A 20,723-nucleotide genomic window follows, 5' to 3' on the forward strand; every position below is an offset into this window, starting at 1 on the left:
TCTGACAACTGATGGTACCCCCTGAAAACCAGAACCAATGCAGGGGAATACTGATGTATGACTACCAGTTGAACAACTTTGGCAAACATTGGTGTGGCTGCTCATTGGAAGACACAGTGGATTCGAGCATGTCAGGTGAGTATGGGAACTACCCTCAACCATTTCAACTGAAGGCATGTTTTTTAGCTAACTGTTAGATTACTGAATTCTTATTGTACACATGGGCTTACAAGCAGGATATGGCTGTAGGGCTATTCACAGACAAAGCTACTAGCTATAATTCTAACTATTCTAAAAATGTCACTACCCATTGTGAACTAAATATCAATTTAATTAGTGTTAATTAGTGTGGTAGATGTATCAGACTGACAGCAAAACCCAGGGTAAAATAACTTCAGCAACAATACAAATCCACAGTGAGTTATTCCCCATATCAAGGAATGGTGTTATGGGCGTGTTATCGTTACCACGTTTGCGAGACTAGTAGGGAAGGAGCGCAACATCTGCATGCATGCACAGACTAGCCTATGCCGACAACCCCACAATGTTCCAACTATGAATGCACCGAACCAAACTGTAACAGGAACAGGTGTGTGCCGCTGTCTTTATCCACATCTGTAACAGAATACAATCCCCTTTCAGCTTCCCCCTTGAACTTACAAAGGAATTTTGTAACTAAGGAAGTGAGAAATTGTTCTTGTATCAGTTCAAGTTTACTTACACTGTCAGTCTCATTAATGTCCATATCATGCTCCAGTAGGAGACGCAAAGCCTGTTCATTCCCAGCTCCTGCTGCCCAGTGCAGTGCTTTTCGGCCTACCTACACACACACACACACACACAAAAGACAATAACAGCACAGCGTATTTCTTGTTTGTTAGTGCTGACATTTTGGATTAAAATCACTTGTCCATAATAATTCCTTTGAGCTCATTCATTCGTTCTTGTGGCAGCTGAGTGCGATGCGGCAGGAATGAGAATCAGGACACCCAAGTCTGAGGCCGTGGTCCTTAGCTGGGAAAGGGTAGAGTGCCCATTCTGGGTAACGGACAAGTTACTGCCCCAAGTGGAGGAGTTTAAGTATCTCGGGTCTTGTTCACAAGTGAGGGGAGATCGACAGATGGATTGGCTGCAGTGATGCGGACGCTGTACCGGTCTGTTGTGCTGAAGAGAGAGCTGAGTGTAAAAGCCAAGCTCTCAATTTACCGGCCGATCTACATCCCCACCTTCACCTAAGGACATGAGCTTTGGGTAGTGAAAGAACAAGATTGCGGTCAGCCATCCGGGAGGGGTTCAAAGTAGAGCCGCTATGCTTCCACATCAAAATGAGCCAGTTAAGGTGGTTCGGGCATCTGACAAGGATGCCTCCTGGGTGCCTCCTGGGTGAGGTATTCCGGGCATGTCCCACTGGGTGGAGGTCCCAGGGCAGACCCAGGACACGCTGGAGAAAGTGTCTGGGGAGAAGGAGGTCTGGGCTTCTCTGCTTAATAATAATAATAATAATAATAATAATAATAATAATAATAATAATAATAATAATGGATTGCATTTATATAGCGCTTTTTGAGACCCTCAAAGTCCTTTTCAATTCCACTATTCATTCACTCTCACATTCACTGGTGGAGGCAGCTACAGTTGTAGCCACAGCTGCCCTGGGACAGACTGACAGAAGCGAGGCTGCCATATCGCACCATCGGCCCCTCTGGCCAACACCAGTAGGCGGTAGGGTAAAGTGTCTTGCCCAAGGACACAACGACCAGGATCGAACCGGTTGTAAATAACAAATATACATTTCAAAAAACATGGTGCAGAAACATTTTGTACAAGTCAAAGGAGCTTGCAAAGAAAAGCGTCTGGACTTCTTTAAGTTGCTTGAAGACGTTTCACCTCTCATCCGAGAAGCTTCTTCAGTTCTAAGGTCAAATGGTGGAGAGTCCCAGATATAAACCCAGTGGGAGTTTCCCCCCACAGAGGGACAAAAGGACCCCTGATGATCCTCTAATCGCCTGAGCCAAGGTGTGAAACTGGGTGTGGGTCCCAATCAGCCAGAGTTTCGGGTGTGTTCATTGTGAAACCTGGCCCCACCTTATCATGCGAATTCCTGAGATCAGATGGTCCAGGATGTGAGTGGGTGTTAAGGCGTCTGGGAGGGATCTCAAAACTGGATTATAGATGGCAGAGAGTTGGTGTCGTAAACCCCGCCTCTGTTCAAAGATGGTCGCTCACAGTGGACACACCATCTTTGATGATCTTTGATCACCGTCTCTGATTATCACTGGTTCAAATGTTTAGGGATAACTGGTAATTAAATTTGATAAGTAATTACATAAAAACAACAACAACAACAACACTACATAGTCCACATTTTGACAAACATGCTAATAAGGTCTTCTTTAATTTCCGTACATAATCTGGCTACAATGTAGCTTGCCATCGCCAGTGTGTGAATGTGTGTGTGAATGGGTGAATGACTGAATGTAGTGTGAAGCGCTTTGGGGTCCTTAGGGACTAGAAAAGCGCTATACAAATGCAGGCCATTTACCATGTACCATGAGTCTGTACCAAGCATGTCACGACCTGCAGGATCAGCCAGGTGCTGATCAGAATCTCTCCACTCCTAGCCCTCCTCTCTTCTCTTTTTCCCTCTCTCTCCCCCTCTCTCCTTCTCTCCCCTGTTTTGCCAGGGCGGAACTCATGGCTCAGCCCCGCCTGTTGGGTTATCATATAGCCCGACGGGCGGGGCTGAGATAGATTTTGGTCGCCCGACCGGAGATATCGCTAGCTCCGGGACGTCGGGCTAGCGATTTTGCGAGCCCTGTGGCGGGTTCACGCCCTCGGTCCACGCCTTCCTGGATTGTGAACACCTGGGCCTCATCAGACCAGCTGGTATATTAGAGGGAGGAGATCAGCTGTTCAACGCTGGATTGTTGTGAAGGCTCTAGTCAGTACACGTCTAGCTCAAGTTTCCTGTGCCTCTGTCTCAGAGACTTAACGAGTGTTTCTTTGTTCCTAGATTCCCCGGACCCGGATTGAACTGAGCGCATGTGTGATTTCCCCGTTTTCCCTGGAGTCCTGGACCCATGCCCCTCACGTCTTGTATATAGCACTAATCCCGCACTGTCTGTACATACACTTGGTGAAGATCTGTAAATAAACAGTCTCTGTTTAAACGCTACTCAGGAGTCCTGCGAGTGGATCCTCTAAGCAACCCGTGACAAAGCAAGACAATAACCAGGGCATTATCTCAAAAAGGACTTTAGTATAACATATAATATATTATGTTATAAAATATTATCCATCAATGCATATAGGTGGACCAAAGTCCAGGACAGCTTAGTTATTCTAAGACAAATTTACAAATTTTAAGTGCCGACGGCCTGCTAGCATGCTCTATCAAAAATGTGCTTTGTTGTGTATCTGACGGACGAAAGCTAAACCAGTTCCACATCACTGAAGCTGCAGTATTTTTACAAACCAGTTCAGGTTCATCCGTTTCATTCAACGATCCGCTCTCGCCCTTCTCATTCTCCATCGCTGCCATGCTTTTTCCACCATGTGCATATGAAAACAAAGGCACTGCGCATGCGCGTTTCACCCATACTCTATCGCGATATTTCATTTTCTTATCGTTGCCCAACATTATACCGGTATTACCGTGAACGGTATGATATGGCCCAGCCCTACAATTAACTTCATCATACATAAATAACCCAGGAGTCTTCGAAGTAACTTTGGTCCATCGAGACGACAATAAAATGATAATATGGTCTCCTGTTAGTTTGGAATTGAATATTGGTCAAGGGTTCCCTTTGTTCACTTCAGACTTTCAGTACAACTGTGTATCACACCAGTTACAAAATACTGATGAGCAGGACAAGGAACTGAGAGCAGTAGCAGTCAATGAGAAATCTGTTCCAGATCGTGAATAAAACCAGAAAGATAGTGACCGACTCTAGACAACAGAGGACAGATATTTATCAGAGCCTGTGTTTATCCTGGGACAGGACGTTAGTATACAGTTGTGTTCATAAATGATAAATGGCCTGTATTTATATAGCGCTTTACTAGTCCCTAAGGACCCCAAAGCGCTTTACATATCCAGTCATCCACCCATTCACACACACAGGTGATGGCAAGCTACATTGTTGCCACAGCCACCCTGGGGCGCACTGACAGAGGCGAGGCTGCCGGACACTGGCGCCACCGGGCCCTCTGACCACCACCAGTAGGCAACGGGTGAAGTGTCTTGCCCAAGGACACAACGACCGAGACTGACCAAGCCGGGGCTCGAACCGGCAACCTTCCAATTACAAGGCGAACTCCCAACTCTTGAGCCACGATCGCCCAAGTTTACATACTCTGGTATATGCATATAGATGATAAAAGAAAAACATTTATTTCACTCATGGTTAGTGGTTGGCTGATGCCATTTATTGTCAAACAACTGTGGGAAAAGGTAGTTGACTTCTATAAAACAGGACAAGGAAATAAGAAAATATCAGCAGTGTCAAACTCCAGTTAAGAAGTGAAAAATGGGGGTTCTGCTGAAACCAAACCACAGTCAAGTAGACCAACTAAAATTTCAGCCACAACTGCCAGACATATTGTTTGGGATGCAGCTCCCCCAATCAGAAGCAGGACCTGCAGACTCTTAAAGGTGCAGAACACTCATACACAACAGACCAGACATACTGACACACCGATTCAAAACATGGCCAGGGCCACATAACAGAGTAAGCCAGAATGAGACTAGGCAAGAAAAGAAAATGAGAATTTAGAGGACCCAAGGCTTGGATTTTTAAAGCCATCAACTGCTGACATCCAGAAAAGTCTGTGCTTCAGCATGCTTACTTTGTTTTTGGCATTGACGTCCACACCCTTCTTGATGAGTTCTTGCATTTTCCATGTGTCATTTCTTCTGGCAGCATCGTGAAAATCCTTTTCAGACCACAACACTGAAATCAGACAAAGAAAAAACCTTAAGCGTCAAATCTGTGCTGGAGTTGGAATGTCATTTGCCACCTTTGAACCTAACCCCACTCATTGCATAAAAGTTAATAATCCAAGAAAAAGTTTACAAGAGGAAGACGGGGGTGCAGAAAGAGTGAAATAAGTTACATGAATGTGTGAGCCTGAGTGATGCTCAGGCCACAGGTAAATGGCCTGAGCCAAGTGGCACCAAGTGGCACAACAATTCACTTCTGCCACAGTTTCTTTTGACATAAAGGGACTTTAGCATGACATTCAAGTTCCAGCACCACTCTGCTTGAAGCTAAAACTAAGTCTTTGATCTCTATTGGCATTCATGACCTGTGCTACCATTTGTAACTGTGGAGACACGTATGGCTGCAAAGGAAATGAATTTAGTATGGTTGTTAGCTGTACTTTCTTTCACCCTCATGTTGAGTTCTGGTCAAATTTGACTGATTTAAAACATTTAGCTTTGAAAAAAGTTTCATCAGACTGACCTGAACATTCCATGACTTTGTCCACAAAAGAGTCCACACACTCAAACGCAAAACACACTCCTTGGGTTCCCTGGCAACCACTACAGAAACATTTTCCCTAGTAGAGCCTCTCTTCCACGGAACAACTCCAACTGTGTTGGCAGTTCTCACAAACAGTTGAAACATTGTTTCAAAGGCATCAAACTTGTTTCATAAATTTGGTTTATAATACTTTTTTGGAAGCAAAGCCCCCCCAAAAAAGCATAGAGGCAACTATGTGGCAACACCAGGGCAGGTTGATATACCCTAAGTGAGGCTCTTGATTACACAGTTGATCACTACACTGGTGAGGACAAGTGAGAGAATGAAACTGACAATGAGGATGAAATAGAGGAGGAAGTGTCAGAAGCTAAAGACAGCACTGAATATAATTTGTGCAATCCAGACCAAGATAAGATGAGGAGGAATTCAGTGATGAAGATGACGCTGCTGTCACATTCAAGAACTTCAGGAACTTATCCCCACCTGACAATCACGTTAGGTTTTCTGCTGAAAATTTCATTAGAACCTGCAAAATTTGCTGTGTCCTGGATGATGACATCAAATCCTGCTTCGAACAGTTACTGACTGTGTTGATCTAAACCATAGCGGCAAACTTTGAAGGGGAAACAAAAACAGAGTTACAAAGACAGTTGGAAGGAAGTAACCCAGAAACAGATCAAAGCACAGATGAATCTTTGGATGTTGAGTAATGAATTCAGATCCAGAAATATTCAACCAGCAGTTTATGGGATGCAGCGTCTGGTCAGTCAATGTTTCAGGCCACCATGTCACTCCAATAATCTTACATGTTTTTTCGGGTGATTCTCTTTGACAGCCACGATACAGGACCAGGTTGTCATCACGAAGACAAACTGGCGGTGATCGGAGAGGTCTGGGGCAAGTGTGTGGAGTGCCAGCCACTATATTTCAAGTCCAAACGTCACAGTGAAGGAGCATCTGCTGGCTTTTAGGGGACACTGCCCTTTTAAACAGTATGTGCCAAGCAAGCATTCTAAATACAGCATAAAGAAATGGGCAACATATGAAATATAAAGTATTCCCAGTCACTTTTGACACAACAGGTGTTACTCTGTTTGACTGTAAAAATATTGTAAATGGTTAAAAAAAAAAACCTGTTCCTGGTAACTTTGACCCAATGTAATCTGTGACAATTGTTTCTCGTAGTCAAAACAATGCAGAAATTACTTTTTAGTAGTCGAATTCACAGGTTATAACCTCGGATTAATGAAACATAAATAACAAACAGAAGTTTAGAAATGGTTTATATGAGAAACAGAAAAGCCACTGGGCTGCTCAGTCACTAACTAACATTACTGTACTTTTATTATGAGTGTTAGACTGTAAGAGTAACAGCTGAATACTAAATGTGTTCAAACAGCAGCATATTTCTCTCTCTCCACATCTGTAAGGACAGGTGAGAATGAGACTTTATTCGAGCTTTGAGGGATAAACTTCACATCTGACACTGATTCTTCTCTCTGATTACAGGAGCTGCACTCAGATTAGGGCTGCCACAAACGATTATTTTGATAGTCGACTAGTCACCGATTATTTATGCGATTAGTCGACTAATCAGATCATCATCCATTGGACGTAAAACTACAGCTTATTGCACCAGCAGCATCTGCTCTTATATAACTATCATTAGCTTACAGCTTTAAGCTTTTAAGGTGCTAACTAAAAATAAAGACAAGATGATAGTTTATTCAATTTTAATGAAATTTGCAGATTGTTTCGGTGAAGTTTAATAAACTCCTTGCTATCTAAAATATAACAGGACAACGGAGTATATTCTCCAGCATCTCACACTTCTGATGATCAGCTGTCTGCTTGATGTTTATTCAGCTGTGTAAAAACTATAACTTTAATCTCAGACAAACCGATTTACTCAGGAACAAATAAAATACTAAAAAAAAAAAAGCCAAACAATAACATTTTAAGTTATCTAAGTGACTCATATATATTTAACCTGACTAGCGAAAGACGGCGGTGGGTTTGAAAACGATTTGCCGGGAGTCCGGTGCTCTCACGGCGCTAGTGACCTAGCCCCCGGCTCGCTATCGAGCTAGTGGGGAACAGACGTCTCCGAAAACGTCGGAGCGCTTTTGAAAATATGTGGTGTCCTGATAAACTGAGCAGATATTTGAGGTTTGCACAGCTACATTCTCGCCTGAAAATATGTTAAACGTTTATTTTGTGACCCAGAAAGAATAATAAGAGTAACATTAAAACTAACTAGCTGCCGCCATTGTTGGAAACTGAGCTGGGCCGCGCTATGAATTCTGGGACACAGCTGCTTCTCTTCTTCTTCTTCTTCGGGGTTTAACGGCAGCTGGCATCCTTGTACATGCAGTGCTGCCATCTTCTGTTTCAGTCCGTTATTACACTCTTAAATCCTGCTACTTTATTCCTGCGTGTTTTGCGATCTTACAAACCTTCAAACGACGTGTCGACTATTAAATTTGTCGTCGACGATTTTGATAGTCGACGTAATCGTGACTAGTCGACAAATCGTGGCAGCCCTAACTCAGATTCAGACATCAGCAACACCCAGTGATGATTTATGCTGAAAACAGTTTTTTAGTACTGGAAAAAATTAACTGATGAAAAAAGAACAAAGGCTAAACTAAGTTAGCCCTAAGTTATTAAGCCGTATTGTATCACGCACTTAACTGTAGATTGTTATTCATACATTCATTTCATTACGTTTGGACAACTGTATTTCACTGTTTATATGTGTAAGAAAAAACTCCCTGGAATTCCTGCAGGTTGTTCAAAACGCTGCAGCAAGGCTTCCAGTACTCACATGTGACGCCATCTTGGCATTGGCTCCCCATTGAATTCACATTCCACTTTAAGATTCTGATTCTGACTTTTAGAGCTCTCCATGGACAAGCAGCAGTTTACATTATTGAACTTCTACAGCCCTATGTCCCTAGCAGGTCCCTGAGGTCATGTGATCAGGGCCTACTTATTATACAGCATACGAGGCTTAGAACTAAGGCAGACAGAGCTTTTGCCTCTGTGGGCCCTAGAGGAACCCAGAGGCAGTAAATCGAGAGTAGTAGTAGTAGTAGTCAAGTATTTATTTATTGTCATTGTCAAAGAACAATGAAATTGCGTTTGGGGCTTCCGTACAACCCGTAAAAAAAAACAAATACCCCTTAAAACCCAAGTGTAAATATTTAACCCAGTGTGACTTCAGTGCAATGAGACAATCCTTAGCAACAACACTGGCCTACAGCACTGGCCTAAATCTCGGCAGTGTCTCTTCTTCCTCAAAAGACTTAAAGACTTCCATCTGCCTCTGAAGGTGCTCAAGAACTTCTACTCCTACACCATCCTGACGGGAAATACCTGCACCTGGTATGGGTAAAGCACCAAGCAGGACGAGCTCTCCAAAGAGTGCTTTGCTCTGCCGAACACATCATTCCCTCAGAGCTTCCTGACCTGCAGTCTGTTTACACCAAGTTGTGCAGTACCACAACCAGGAAGATTATGAAGGACCTCTTCCATCCCCACAATGGACTCTTCTCACTGTTGAGGTCAGGGAAGCGCTTCTGCTCCTTTAAGGCCAAAACAGGGAGAATGAGGAGGAGCTTCTTCCCCCAGGCTATTCAGGCCCTGAACCAGGTGTAGGACTGCAATCTCTACACATCACTGTACATGCACTTAACAACAACAATAATCGTCAGTTTTGACTGTTTGATCCAAGACTGTCAATCTGCACACGGCTGATTTGCACACCTTTTTATTTTAATTTTTAATTTCAGTGTGTTCTTGTATTTTTAATGGTTGAGAATTGCACAGCAATAAGCATTTCACTGCATGTTGTACTGTGTATGATTGTGTATGATAAATAAAATTTGAATTTGAAAATTGAGCCCTGTGGAGTGCCACATGACATAAGCATTAGATGCTTCAGAACTGCAAAGGTTTACAGACAAAGATCTATCTGCCAGATAAGACCTAAACCATTTAAGCACAGTGCAATGCAATGATGTAGCAAAGATATTAAAAATGTTGTGGTCTATTGTGTCAGAGGCAGCAGTTAAGTCAAACAAAACCAGAACAACAAGTTTACCAGTCACATGCGATAAGGATGTTGTTAAACACCCTTAATAATACAGATTATGTGCTATAAAGAGTTTTACCCAGCCTCCCTGGGAAAGTCTATGCCAGGGTGCTGGAAAGGAGAGTTCGTCCGCTAGTCGAACCTCGGATACAGGAGGAACAGTGCGGTTTTCGTCCTGGTCGCGGAACACTGGACCAGCTCTTTATCCTCTCCAGGATACTTGAGGGTGCATGGGAGTTTGCCCAACCAGTCTACATGTGTTTTGTGGACTTGGAGAAGGCATTCGACTGTGTCCCTCGGGGTGTCCTGTGGGAGGTGTTGCGGGAGTATGGGGTGTCTGGCCCATTGCTACGGGCCATTCGATCCCTATACGACCGTTGCAAGAGCTTGGTTCGCATTGCCGGCAATAAGTCGGACTTGTTCCCGGTGGGTGATGGGCTCCGCCAGGGCTGCCCTTCGTCTCCGGTTCTGTTCATAAATTTTATGGACAGGATTTCTAGGCGCAGCCAAGTGGCAGAGGGCTTTCGCTTTGGTGGCCTCAGAATCTCATCTCTGCTTTTTGCAGATGATGTGGTTCTGTTGGCTTCATCGGGTGAAGGCCTCCAGCTCGCACTGGAACGGTTCGCAGCCGAGTGTGAAGCAGCGGGAATGAGGATCAGCACCTCCAAATCTGAGGCCATGGTTCTGGGTGGAGTGCCCACTCCGGGTCAGGGACGAGTTCCTGCCCCAAGTGGAGGAGTTCAAGTATCTCGGGGTCTTGTTCGCGAGTGATGGGAGAAGGGAGCAGGAGATCGACAGACGGATTGGTGCTGCGGCTGCAGTAATGCGGACGCTGCACCGGTCCGTCGTGGTGAAGAGGGAGCTGAGTGTAAAAGCGAAGCTCTCAATTTACCGGTCGATCTACGTCCCTACCCTCACCTATGGCCACGAGCTGTGGGTAGTGACCGAAAGAACGAGATCGCGGATACAAGCGGCAGAAATTAGCTTCCTCCGAAGGGTGGCTGGCCTCTCCCTTAGAGATAGGGTGAGAAGTTCGGCCATCCGGGAGGGGCTCAGAGTAGAGCAGCTGCTGCTCCACATCGAAAGGAGCCAGCTGAGGTGGTTCGGGCATCTGACAAGGATGCCTCCTGGGCGCCTCCTGAGGTGAGGTGTTCCAGGCATGTCCCACTGGGAGGAGGCCCCGGGGCAGACCCAGGACACGCTGGAGAGATTATATCTCTCGGCTGGCCTGGGAACGCCTTGGTATTCCCCTGGATAAGCTGGAGGAGGTGGCTGGGGAGAGGGAGGTCTGGGCCTCTTTGCTTAAGCTGCTGCCCCCGCGACCCGACCTCGGATAAAGCGGATGAAGATGGATGGATGGATGGATGGATGGATGGAAAGAGTTTTACCCGACCCACAGGAGGTTATTCATATCTAGAAAATGTTTTAGTTGACATGATACAATTTTCTCTAAAACTTTGGTAAGAAAAGGCAGCTTGGACTGAGGCCTATATTTAGCCAGTTCAGTGTGCTCAAGAACAGGTTTCCTAAGCAATGGCTGCATTACTGCACATTTAAAATTTACAGGAACTAGACCAGAGGACAGACTGCTGTTTATAATAGCAAGAACAGACTGCCTGCCCTATAGCAGTCAAAAAAAAAGAAGAGCTGAGGCCTTAATATAGCGAACCACATCCTCTAAGAGTGAGAGGGTCACCGGCTCAAACTGAGTAAAAACAGCAGAAGGGACAGAGGCAGAGAGGCGAGTCAGCAGCTGTGATAACAGCCCTTGTGGTAGCAACCTTTAAAAGAAAACACACAGAAAACCATTGCATATATCAGGAGAAGCGTCTAAACAGAAACAGAGGCAAAGGTGTTAAATAACGTGGCCTATGGCTGTTTTAAGAAATGAAATCTGTAAAATATTCCTTTTTTGCCTCTTTAACAGTATTCTGGTAGTGACACTGGCAGTCTTACAATTTGAAATGACAGCTTTTCCATCTGTGCTCTGCTCTGTGACATTCCCTCCTGATAGCATGAGCTCTGTCATTAAACCAAGGTTCAGGTTTAGAATTAGGCTGCCTGACGTTACTAGCCAGAGATGAACTATTTGTTATTAATCTCCCGCTCTCTTCAACAGCTTGTCCTTTCCTCCAAGGATGGTTTGACAGGAAGAATAAAACCAGGAACAGGAAGGGCCACAAAGCTGATTAAAATCAGCAAAAAACTGAGAGGCAATGGGAGAGATAATAGCCCAACATTGCTGAACAGGAGGGCGAGCTGCAGTACATGTAAAACCCACATTAAATAAAACACACATCTGAGAGTACAGAGGTACAGACAGGTTAGTCACAGGGAGACTATATGAAAGAATAAGGTCTATTGTGTGTCTCCGCTTATGCAGGGCCCAGTACAGAGTGAGCAACAATAAATAAAAACAAGTTGCCCCCCCCCCTGTACTGGATAGAACAACAGGGGGAGACGAGCAACCCCTTTTTCCCACAGGATGCAAAATGCAGTCAGCTTATTGTCCCTGAAGCGTCCCGAGCAGGTGAACCTGTCATTAAATGGACATTAGCGCGTGATAATAGCAATAGAGGGGATCATAGCATTAAATGTGACCCATCCTTTCTTGTTGCCAATAAATGTCTTGAGCAGTAGATGGCAGCTAGAACTGGAATTAAATGTAGGCTCTTATCTTCACTTCATCTACGTCCATCCAATCCTCGCACCTTTGCGTCCCATGCAAGTCAGACTTCATGCTGCTGATGTGAGCAATTGCATAGAGTATGTGTCCTGGTGTGAAACCAGTTACTAGTGGTTTGCAGTGCATGCTCTCTGCATTAGTGGGAAACCACTAACTATTCTAGAGCACTCAAAGCACTTTATACAACATGCCTCATCCACCCATTCATACAAGGGTTTTTTTCAATGCTTAATTGCTTTCCATCTAACATTCACACATATTCATACTCCAGTGGTTGCATCATAGAGCAGCTTGGTATTAGTGTCTTGCTAGAGGATATTTGGCATGCAGACTGTCGCAGCCAGGGAACCACAAACCTTCCTATCAGTAGGCGACCCAGTCTACCTCCTAACTAGACACACCATCACGAGACATCCACTCACCATCCACTGCTCAGCCTCCTAGTAGATACACCTATGGTAACAACTTCAAAAATCCTACATAACCTTGTTCAAGTTATTTCATTCACAAGTTTTAAAAAAAATTGACCTCTAACCTTGACCATGAGGTCGATGTCACCGAGATTTGAAGTTCTCCAAGATTTGTAATAGATACACCCATGGTATTGATTTCAAAATCCTCATTATGGAGTTATCACAATCACAAATTTGTATGTCCGTACTGCTCGCCTATCTGGTGGGCAACTATAACCCATCATATAACCCTGTACACCTCTGACTTCTGCTACAACTCTGAATTATGCCACATTCAGAAGTTTGCAGACGACACAGCCATCATGGGGTGTATCTGGGATGATCAGGAAGAGGAGTACAGAAGTCTGGTGAGGAACTTTGTCGCATGGAGTCACACAAACCACCTGCAACACCTCAAAGACTAAGGAACTGGTTGTGGACTTCGGGAGGTCCAGAGAAGGTCCACTGCCGGTTCAGATAGAGGGGGAGGAGGTGGAGGTGGTCAACAAGTACAAGTACCTCGGGCTGTGGGTGGACAATAAACTGGACTGGTCATGCAACACAGAGCACCTGTATAAAAAAAGCCCAAAGCCGACTGTACTTCCTCAGGAGGCTGAGGTCTTTTAACATCTGCAGGAAGCTCCTGAGGATGTTTTACCAGTCAGTGGTTGCTGGAGTACTTTTCTATGCTGTGGTGTGCTGGGGGAGCAGCACAGCAAAGAAGGACTCATCCAGGCTGGAGAAACTGATCAGGAGGGCTAGCTCTGTGGTCGGCATGAAGCTGGACACTCTGGTGACAGTGGCAGAGAAAAGGACATTAAAGAAACTGATGGACATTATGAACAATGCTGGGCATCCTCTGCACACGGCCATTAACAACCAGAAGAGTCTGTTCAGTGACAGGTTGCTTCTCCCCAAGACAAGAACTAACAGACTTAAAAACTCCTTTGTCCCACACGCCATCAAACTGTTTAACTCCTCTCTGGAGGGGAGAGGGAGGGGAAACAGGAGGACAAAGGAGGGGGGAACAACTAAGCTGTAGTGCCTCTTCACCTCACTGTGCAATACCTTTTGTGCAATACTTTTGTAAATAGTCAACGGTGCAATAGACTCAATACTTGAAATGTGCAATTCAGTTGTATTTTTATTTTTATTCCTATTTATTCTATTTATCCCCTTTGTATATTTTATTTATATTTGTTTCTGTATTTATATGTGTGTGTGTGTGTGTGTGTGTGTGTGTGTGTGTGTGTGTGTGTATATATATATATAACAATTCTGTAACTGTAACTTCGGTCGTTGCTGTGCTTTTTTTGGAAGTCGAATTTCCCAGAGGAACCCACCCGAGGGATTAATAAAGTTCTATCTTATCTCTTATCTTATCTCTTATCAGCTTTTTACAGCTGAAGGGGGAAAAAATTTAGTTTTCATGGTTTTCAATTCCGCAATTCAGCAAAAATGGTCAAGGGGGGGGGGCAGACACAAATGGCCAGCATGAAGCCCAGAGGGCTAACTTAATCTAATGCAATGTTTAAACTAGAAAAATTTGCATTTCCTGCGAAAATGCAGTGTGGATGCCTTAACGCTGAAGATGTCTGCTGAAAAAAGCTGAAAAAGTTGAAACAAAAAAAAAAAAAAAAAAAAAAAGCTTCCCTGAGCAGGATTCGAACCTGGCCCTTCTGGTCAAAGGGCAGCTATTTAGCTCACTGAGCCAAACACTTTCTCACAAATAAATGGTGGAGAGATTGACAATTGTGCTGAAATGAGCAGAAGCTGCTGAGAATTGTGCTGATAAGAGGTGGAAAGGCTGAAAATTTTTCAGAAGAGGTGAATAAGCAGAATTTGGGCAAAAGAAGAGGTGAAAATTCTGCTGAAAAGAGTTCAATCAACAGAATTCCTGCTGAAAAGAGGTGAATGAGCAGAATTCTGCTGAAAAGAGTTTTTTTCTGAAAACAGCAGAAACAACTGAAAATTTTGCTGAAAAGAGTTGAATGGGCAGAATTCTGCTGAAAAGAGGTTTTTGCTGAAAAAGAGCTGAAAAAGTTTGGATTTGTGCTGAAAAGGGGTTAAAAAAACTGAAAATTTTGCTGAAAAGGGGTGAAAATGATGAAATTTGTGTTGAAAAGAGTTAAACTGTTAATTGAAAGAAATGTTGCCATAAGCTGGATTTGAACCCAGGCCTCCCAGTCTGAGAACGGATGCTTATCTCACTGAGCTAAAACACAGCTCAGCCCATCATGCAAAATCAGTGACCACATTGATAATGTGTTCCATTCATTTCAATGGTCAAAAGTCATAACACACATCAGCAGAAATAGCAGAATTTTTTAAAGTTTAAACATAGTATTTCTGCTAAAACTTAGTATTTATACTAAATAATATTTTTTTCGTGCCAAATCATAGCATTTGTGCTGGAACACAGAAAGTTCTGCCAAATCATACAATTTGTACTAAAACATTATTTATGATTAAGCAGAAACACTGGGACTTGGTAGAAATACTATGATTTACATGAAATACTTTGACTTAGCAGAAGTACTACAATCTAGGAAAAAAGTACTACAGCATAGCAGAAATTCTATCATTGAGCAGAATTACTAGGATTTAGAAGAAATACTAAGATTTGGCACAAACACTGATGTGGCTCAAGAACCTTTATTGTGCAGTTATACTATGATTTGGAAGAAATACTATACTTTGGCACAAATACTATGATTTGGAAGAAATACTATGTTTTAGCACAAATACTATGATTTGGCTCAAATACTATAACTATCCTCGGTCAGAAGGAGAGGCTGACATCCAGGGATTAGATTACCACAGGTGGAGTTTATTGCGGTCAGATGGATGGTACAGGGAGGTATGGCATACAGTAGGAGGATGTGGAGAGGTGATATGGTGTGGTTTCTATGATTAAGAACAGGGTATGCATTACAACATGCATACAGATTAAAGATTAAGAAAACTGGCAACAAATTCCTCCACTACAAATCAGTCTGATGCCACTTTTTACAGGGTTCCCGTTTACTAAGGCACTACCCAAAAGGCGCCACAAGAGGGCACTCCAACACAAGAGATGACCTATTTACACTGATGCACTTAGTAAACAGCCCCTACTTAGCCACTACATAATACAGTGATATTACAGTATACAAATTCACACAAATACTATGATTTGGCAGAAATACTATGACTTAGTAGTAATACTATAACATAACAGATTTCCTAAAAAAAACTATGAAATTGCAGTAATTCTATGACTTGGAAGAGATACTACGTTTTAGCACAAATACTATAACAACGCAGAAATACTATGACTTAGTAGTAATACTATAACATAACAGTTCAATGTTCTTGCACAAATACCACAATATGGCAGAAATACTATGTTTTAGCACAAATACTGTGATTTGGTATAAATACTATGATTTGGCACACATACTATATTCCGCAGATACACTATAACATAACAGATATTCTACAACTTAGTAGTAATACTATAACATAACAGAATTATTATTTGGGCACAAATACCACGATTTGGCAAAAATACTATGATTGGGTACAAATACTATGATTTGGCAATAATACTGCATTTTAACACAACTACTGAGATTTGATTGAAATACTATGATTTAGAAGAAATACTATTACTCCATACAAATACGATACTTTGGGACAAATACTATGTTTTGGTTCCAATACTATGATGTGCAACAAATACTATGATTTGGCACAAGTACTATGATTTAGTACAAATACTATGATTTGGCAGAAATACTATGCCTTAGTAGTAATACTATAACATAAGAGATATACTATGGTTTTGCAGACATACTATGTTTTTGCACAAATACCATGATTTGGCACAAATGCTATGATTTAGCAGAAATACTATGATTGGGTACAAATACTATGATTTGGCAATAATACTGCGTTTTAACAACAACTACTGAGATTTGATTGAAATACATACTATGACTTAAAAGAAATACTATGACTCCATACAAATACGGTGCTTTGGCACAAATACTATGATTTGGCAGAAGTACTATCATTTAGTACAAATACTATGATTGGGCAGAAGTACCATGTTTCAGTACAAATACTATGATTTGGCAGGAATACTCTGGTTTAGCAGAAATACTCTGATTTAGCAGAAGTACTATCTTTTGGTAGAAATTCCTGCTAAAAGGTACTATTTCTGCGTTTTAGCAGAAATACTGTAATTTGGCATAAATACTATAATTTGGGATAAATACTATGATTTGGCACATATAATATATTCAGCACATACATTATAAAATAACAGAAATATTTGGCCCCAAAACCATGATTTTGCGCAAATACCATGATTTTTGCAAAAATACTATGATTTAGCAGAAATACTATGATTTGGCAAAAGTACTTAGATGTAGTAGAAGTACTTTGCTTTAGCAGAAATACTATGATTGAGGAGTAATACTTAAACATAGGAGAAATATTGATACACAGACACACATACACAGACAGTAAAGGGAACAGGAGCTGTTGAGAGTCTGGGCTTGGTATATGTAGGTCAGTTAAATTAGCTGCACCTGCTGTAGTCAGCCCTTACACACACAGACACAGAGAGAGGTGTGAGTTTTCTTCAGTGTATTTCTGACATTCAGGATTCCCCTCGAACAAATGGCCATAATTTCCTAACTGTAGAGGCTAGAACGGTCATTCAGACATCGTTTTGTTCAGAAGAGATGGGGGAATCTTCAGGTCTTCATAATTCAGAGATAAAATATAAATTATTAAAGATATATGACTTGTAATACACTATAACTGAGTAGAGGCGAAGCAAAAACTGCATTGACTTGCTCTCAAACAACCTTTGGTAACTCTAAATCTATATGGAGCATCAAAATCATTCTTTCACCGTAAGAAACAGCAGGCTTTGGTGAACAGTCATGGAAATTTTCAGGGCTCTGTGGAAATCCATCAAAAAGATATGATGAGAGAAAAAAGTGACTCATTTCCAGAATTTGAAATCTGATGAAATCTGAGCGAGGGACAAATTTCCTACCCTCAAACAAGTCTAACTCATCTCAGAACGGTAATAGGTGAGAAAATAATTCTTGAATTGTGAGCATCAGGAGTGTCTGAAGATATACGGGGACAAGCCTCATGTCTTAACTTCGCTTCGTTAAGGAGATATGACAATTTGAAAATGCCTCTCATTACAGAAATCCAGCGGTGATTTTGAACAAACTCTCCATTGAGTTTATATGGAGAGTTTTCACACTTTGTGTTACTCTGAGGAGATTTGCAAAATATCTATGAGTCCCACAACAATGATAGGGACATTTTCTGAAAGCCAGCAAAAATACCTACGTTTTGATGTATAATTTGTGCGGCTTGAGTGGAAATTGAGCGAGTAGCAAGAAGTTGTTTGGACATGAAGAGAAAATTCAAACAGTTTCACTGTCCCCTCTGAGTTAATTGCATAGCAACCATAGCAACGCATGTATTTTCTGAAAAATCACAATTTTGCAACTGAAGACTTAAAGAGAGATAAGATGAAAATGGTAGAAGATCTGAAAAAGCTGAATCACACAGGAATAGCCCAATCATTTGAGAACGTTTTAAAGTTTGAATGGAGTTTCTAGGTGAAAGTATGAGGCAGTAGTTAAGTTTCAAAGACAAGAAAGTTTTAGCAGAATTGTGGAAGTTTCCCATTCATTTCAATGGGACAAATTAAAGGAAAAAAGTGTAATATTTTAAAAAGTATAATAGTAATAAACACCAAAAGTCATAGCCGGCATAAGCAGAAAGAGCAGAACAGTTTAGAGTTTGAACGGTGAAAATAGCACAAAAATTGTGGAAGTAGATCCACGGCGAAAAGTGTACGGAAACACCCGGAATAATAAAGAATAAAGAGAAACAGGAACTCAATAGTGTGGATGCCTATTAAGGCATCCACACAATTAAGGTCCCAGTATGCCTGCCACAACATCATCTCACAGTCACTTGTACCTGTAGGACTATTGTTCCAACATCTCACTCTGTGTCTCTAAGCTCCTGTATTTGAAATATCACTGAAATGGTAGGAAAAACCGTTACAAAGCACACTTGTGTCTTCAACCCAGCTGGATCAGGAAAAGCCTGATGCACCAGGTTATAACAATTGAGACCTGGTAACACAAAGACTGTGTTCTAACTTCTCAACATGACATGAGAACATGACATTGACTAAAATCATCCACATTTTTCTAACCGAAAACCTTAGATGACGAGTACAGGCTGTGAGGGACAGTTCCCTGTACAGCGGTATCCAAGCCCTCACTAACTACAAAGGATAGAGCCCCCCCAAGCCCCAAAATCACCCTCAAACTCGCGAAAGGAGCTCAACACCTTCTTTGCTTAGGTTGAGGTGGACTGCTCAGTTTGCTCTCTGTGGACTAAAGCTCAGCATTCAACACTATAAAGCCAGACATCCTCATCATCAAACTGGACCATCTTCATATCCCCCCCTACCAACTGCTCCTGGATCAAAGACTTCCTCACAAACCGGCCTCAATCAGTCCAACTCGGACCCCAAACTGGGTGTTTGGTACACAGACCACTACTGAGAAAAGCAAGGCTACGCAGAGGGTAATGACACTGCCCAGAAAAATCATTGGCTGTACTCTGCTACAAATTTTGTGGAGGGTGGCACACTGGTCTGGTGCTCATTGGTCTGGTCTAGAACAATGACGAGTGACGAGTCTGCATACAGACAGGAAATAGCAGTCAGAACCACCTGGAGCTGAACCTGCTCAAGATTGTGGCGATATTGGATTGTCGGAGACCCCCCCACGCCTTCGTCCCTCTCACCATCCTGAACAATAAAGTATCCGATGTGGATCATGGATTTGAAGTGGTCCTCACATCAGTCTGTCTGGAACAAGGCCCAGCAGAGGTTGTATTCCCTGCAGCAATTCAGGAAGTTCCACCTGCCACAGGAGCTGATGGTCATCTTCTACACTGCAGTCATCCAGTCTGTCCTGTGTACATCAATCATTGTCTGGTTTGGCTTAGCCACGAAGCAGGACAGGGCCAGACTGCAACAGACAATCAGAGAGGATCTCAAGCAGAAAACATCTCTGCAGATCCTGGACATAAACTGTTCTATTTTTACAAAAACCAGCCACCACTCAGCCATGACTCAGGTCATATGCATATTGTACTGCACAATCTGCACTATTCAAAATTAATACTTAAGGTTCATCCAGGTTGCTCTATGTTCAGCCTATTTATATCTATCATTCATGCCCAGCTGCAACTTGTCATAGTTTGTATAGTTTCTTAAGACCTTCCACAACTTGCACTTTTCTAACTTTCTAACCTCGTATTTATGTTCTCCTTCTGTATATATGACTTATTTGCTTATTTAAAAATGTTTATTTTTTACATGCAGAGAGTAAAGCGAACCTGAGTCAAATTCCTTGTTTGTGTGCACAAACGTGGCCAAATAAAGAAGATTTTGGTTTTGAATCAATGCATGCAACACCTGTTTCAGGTAGAGAAAGGCAGCAGTGTCCTCAAGATTGCTTGTTTATTTCTTTTCATTCAAAAGACCCTCAACGGCAGTAAATGTTTCTAAAATAGACAGTATAAAACTGTGGGTGATTATCTACATCCATCTTTTATACTGAGTATAGTTACATCTCCTGTTCCAAATGTATCCTGAGCTATGAATGGTTTCTTATTATCCTACAAAGTATCAACAGGCTTTTTCAGTGCAAAATCTAAACAATTAAATGAATAGATACAAAAAAATAGAACAAAAAAGAAATCTCAGAAATCATATTGACTTTAAATGTTGATGACAGGAATTTAAACTCCTCAACAGTTTACTCAGTCACACAAAGAAATCTGTGAAATTGCACTTTTAATTCCTGTTTCCTGTTAATTGCAGTGTGGAGAGCAAATGATCAGGATACTCCAGTCACTCTTTTGTCAAACTTGAGCAGCAACACAACCATCACAGG

General features: G+C 42.2%; 1 protein-coding gene across 4 annotated transcripts in view; it reads right to left on the reverse strand.

Annotated features, from left to right (window-relative positions):
- The window catches only part of ankdd1a (ankyrin repeat and death domain containing 1A), a 39,579-nt gene that overhangs the window by 18,543 nt on the left and 313 nt on the right, over positions 1–20,723 (reverse strand). The window contains exons 2-4 of one of the 4 annotated variants that reach the window (XM_085278548.1): positions 19,621–19,793; positions 4,852–4,955; positions 722–820 (exon numbers count right to left, since the gene is read on the reverse strand). In XM_085278548.1, coding sequence (XP_085134674.1) covers positions 722–820; positions 4,852–4,899 — 147 coding nt within the window. In that variant the 5' untranslated portion in view covers positions 4,900–4,955; positions 19,621–19,793. Of the gene's footprint in view, positions 1–467; positions 594–721; positions 821–4,851; positions 4,956–19,566; positions 19,794–20,723 lie in introns of those variants that run through there. The other 3 variants (XM_085278544.1, XM_085278540.1, XM_085278555.1) reach the window with 3 other exon arrangements.

Source organism: Mchenga conophoros, linkage group LG1 (genome assembly GCF_057382185.1).
Source record: "Mchenga conophoros isolate Kocher_MC1m ecotype Shallow Benthic linkage group LG1, M_conophoros_male_GT1.1, whole genome shotgun sequence".
NCBI lineage: Eukaryota > Metazoa > Chordata > Actinopteri > Cichliformes > Cichlidae > Mchenga > Mchenga conophoros.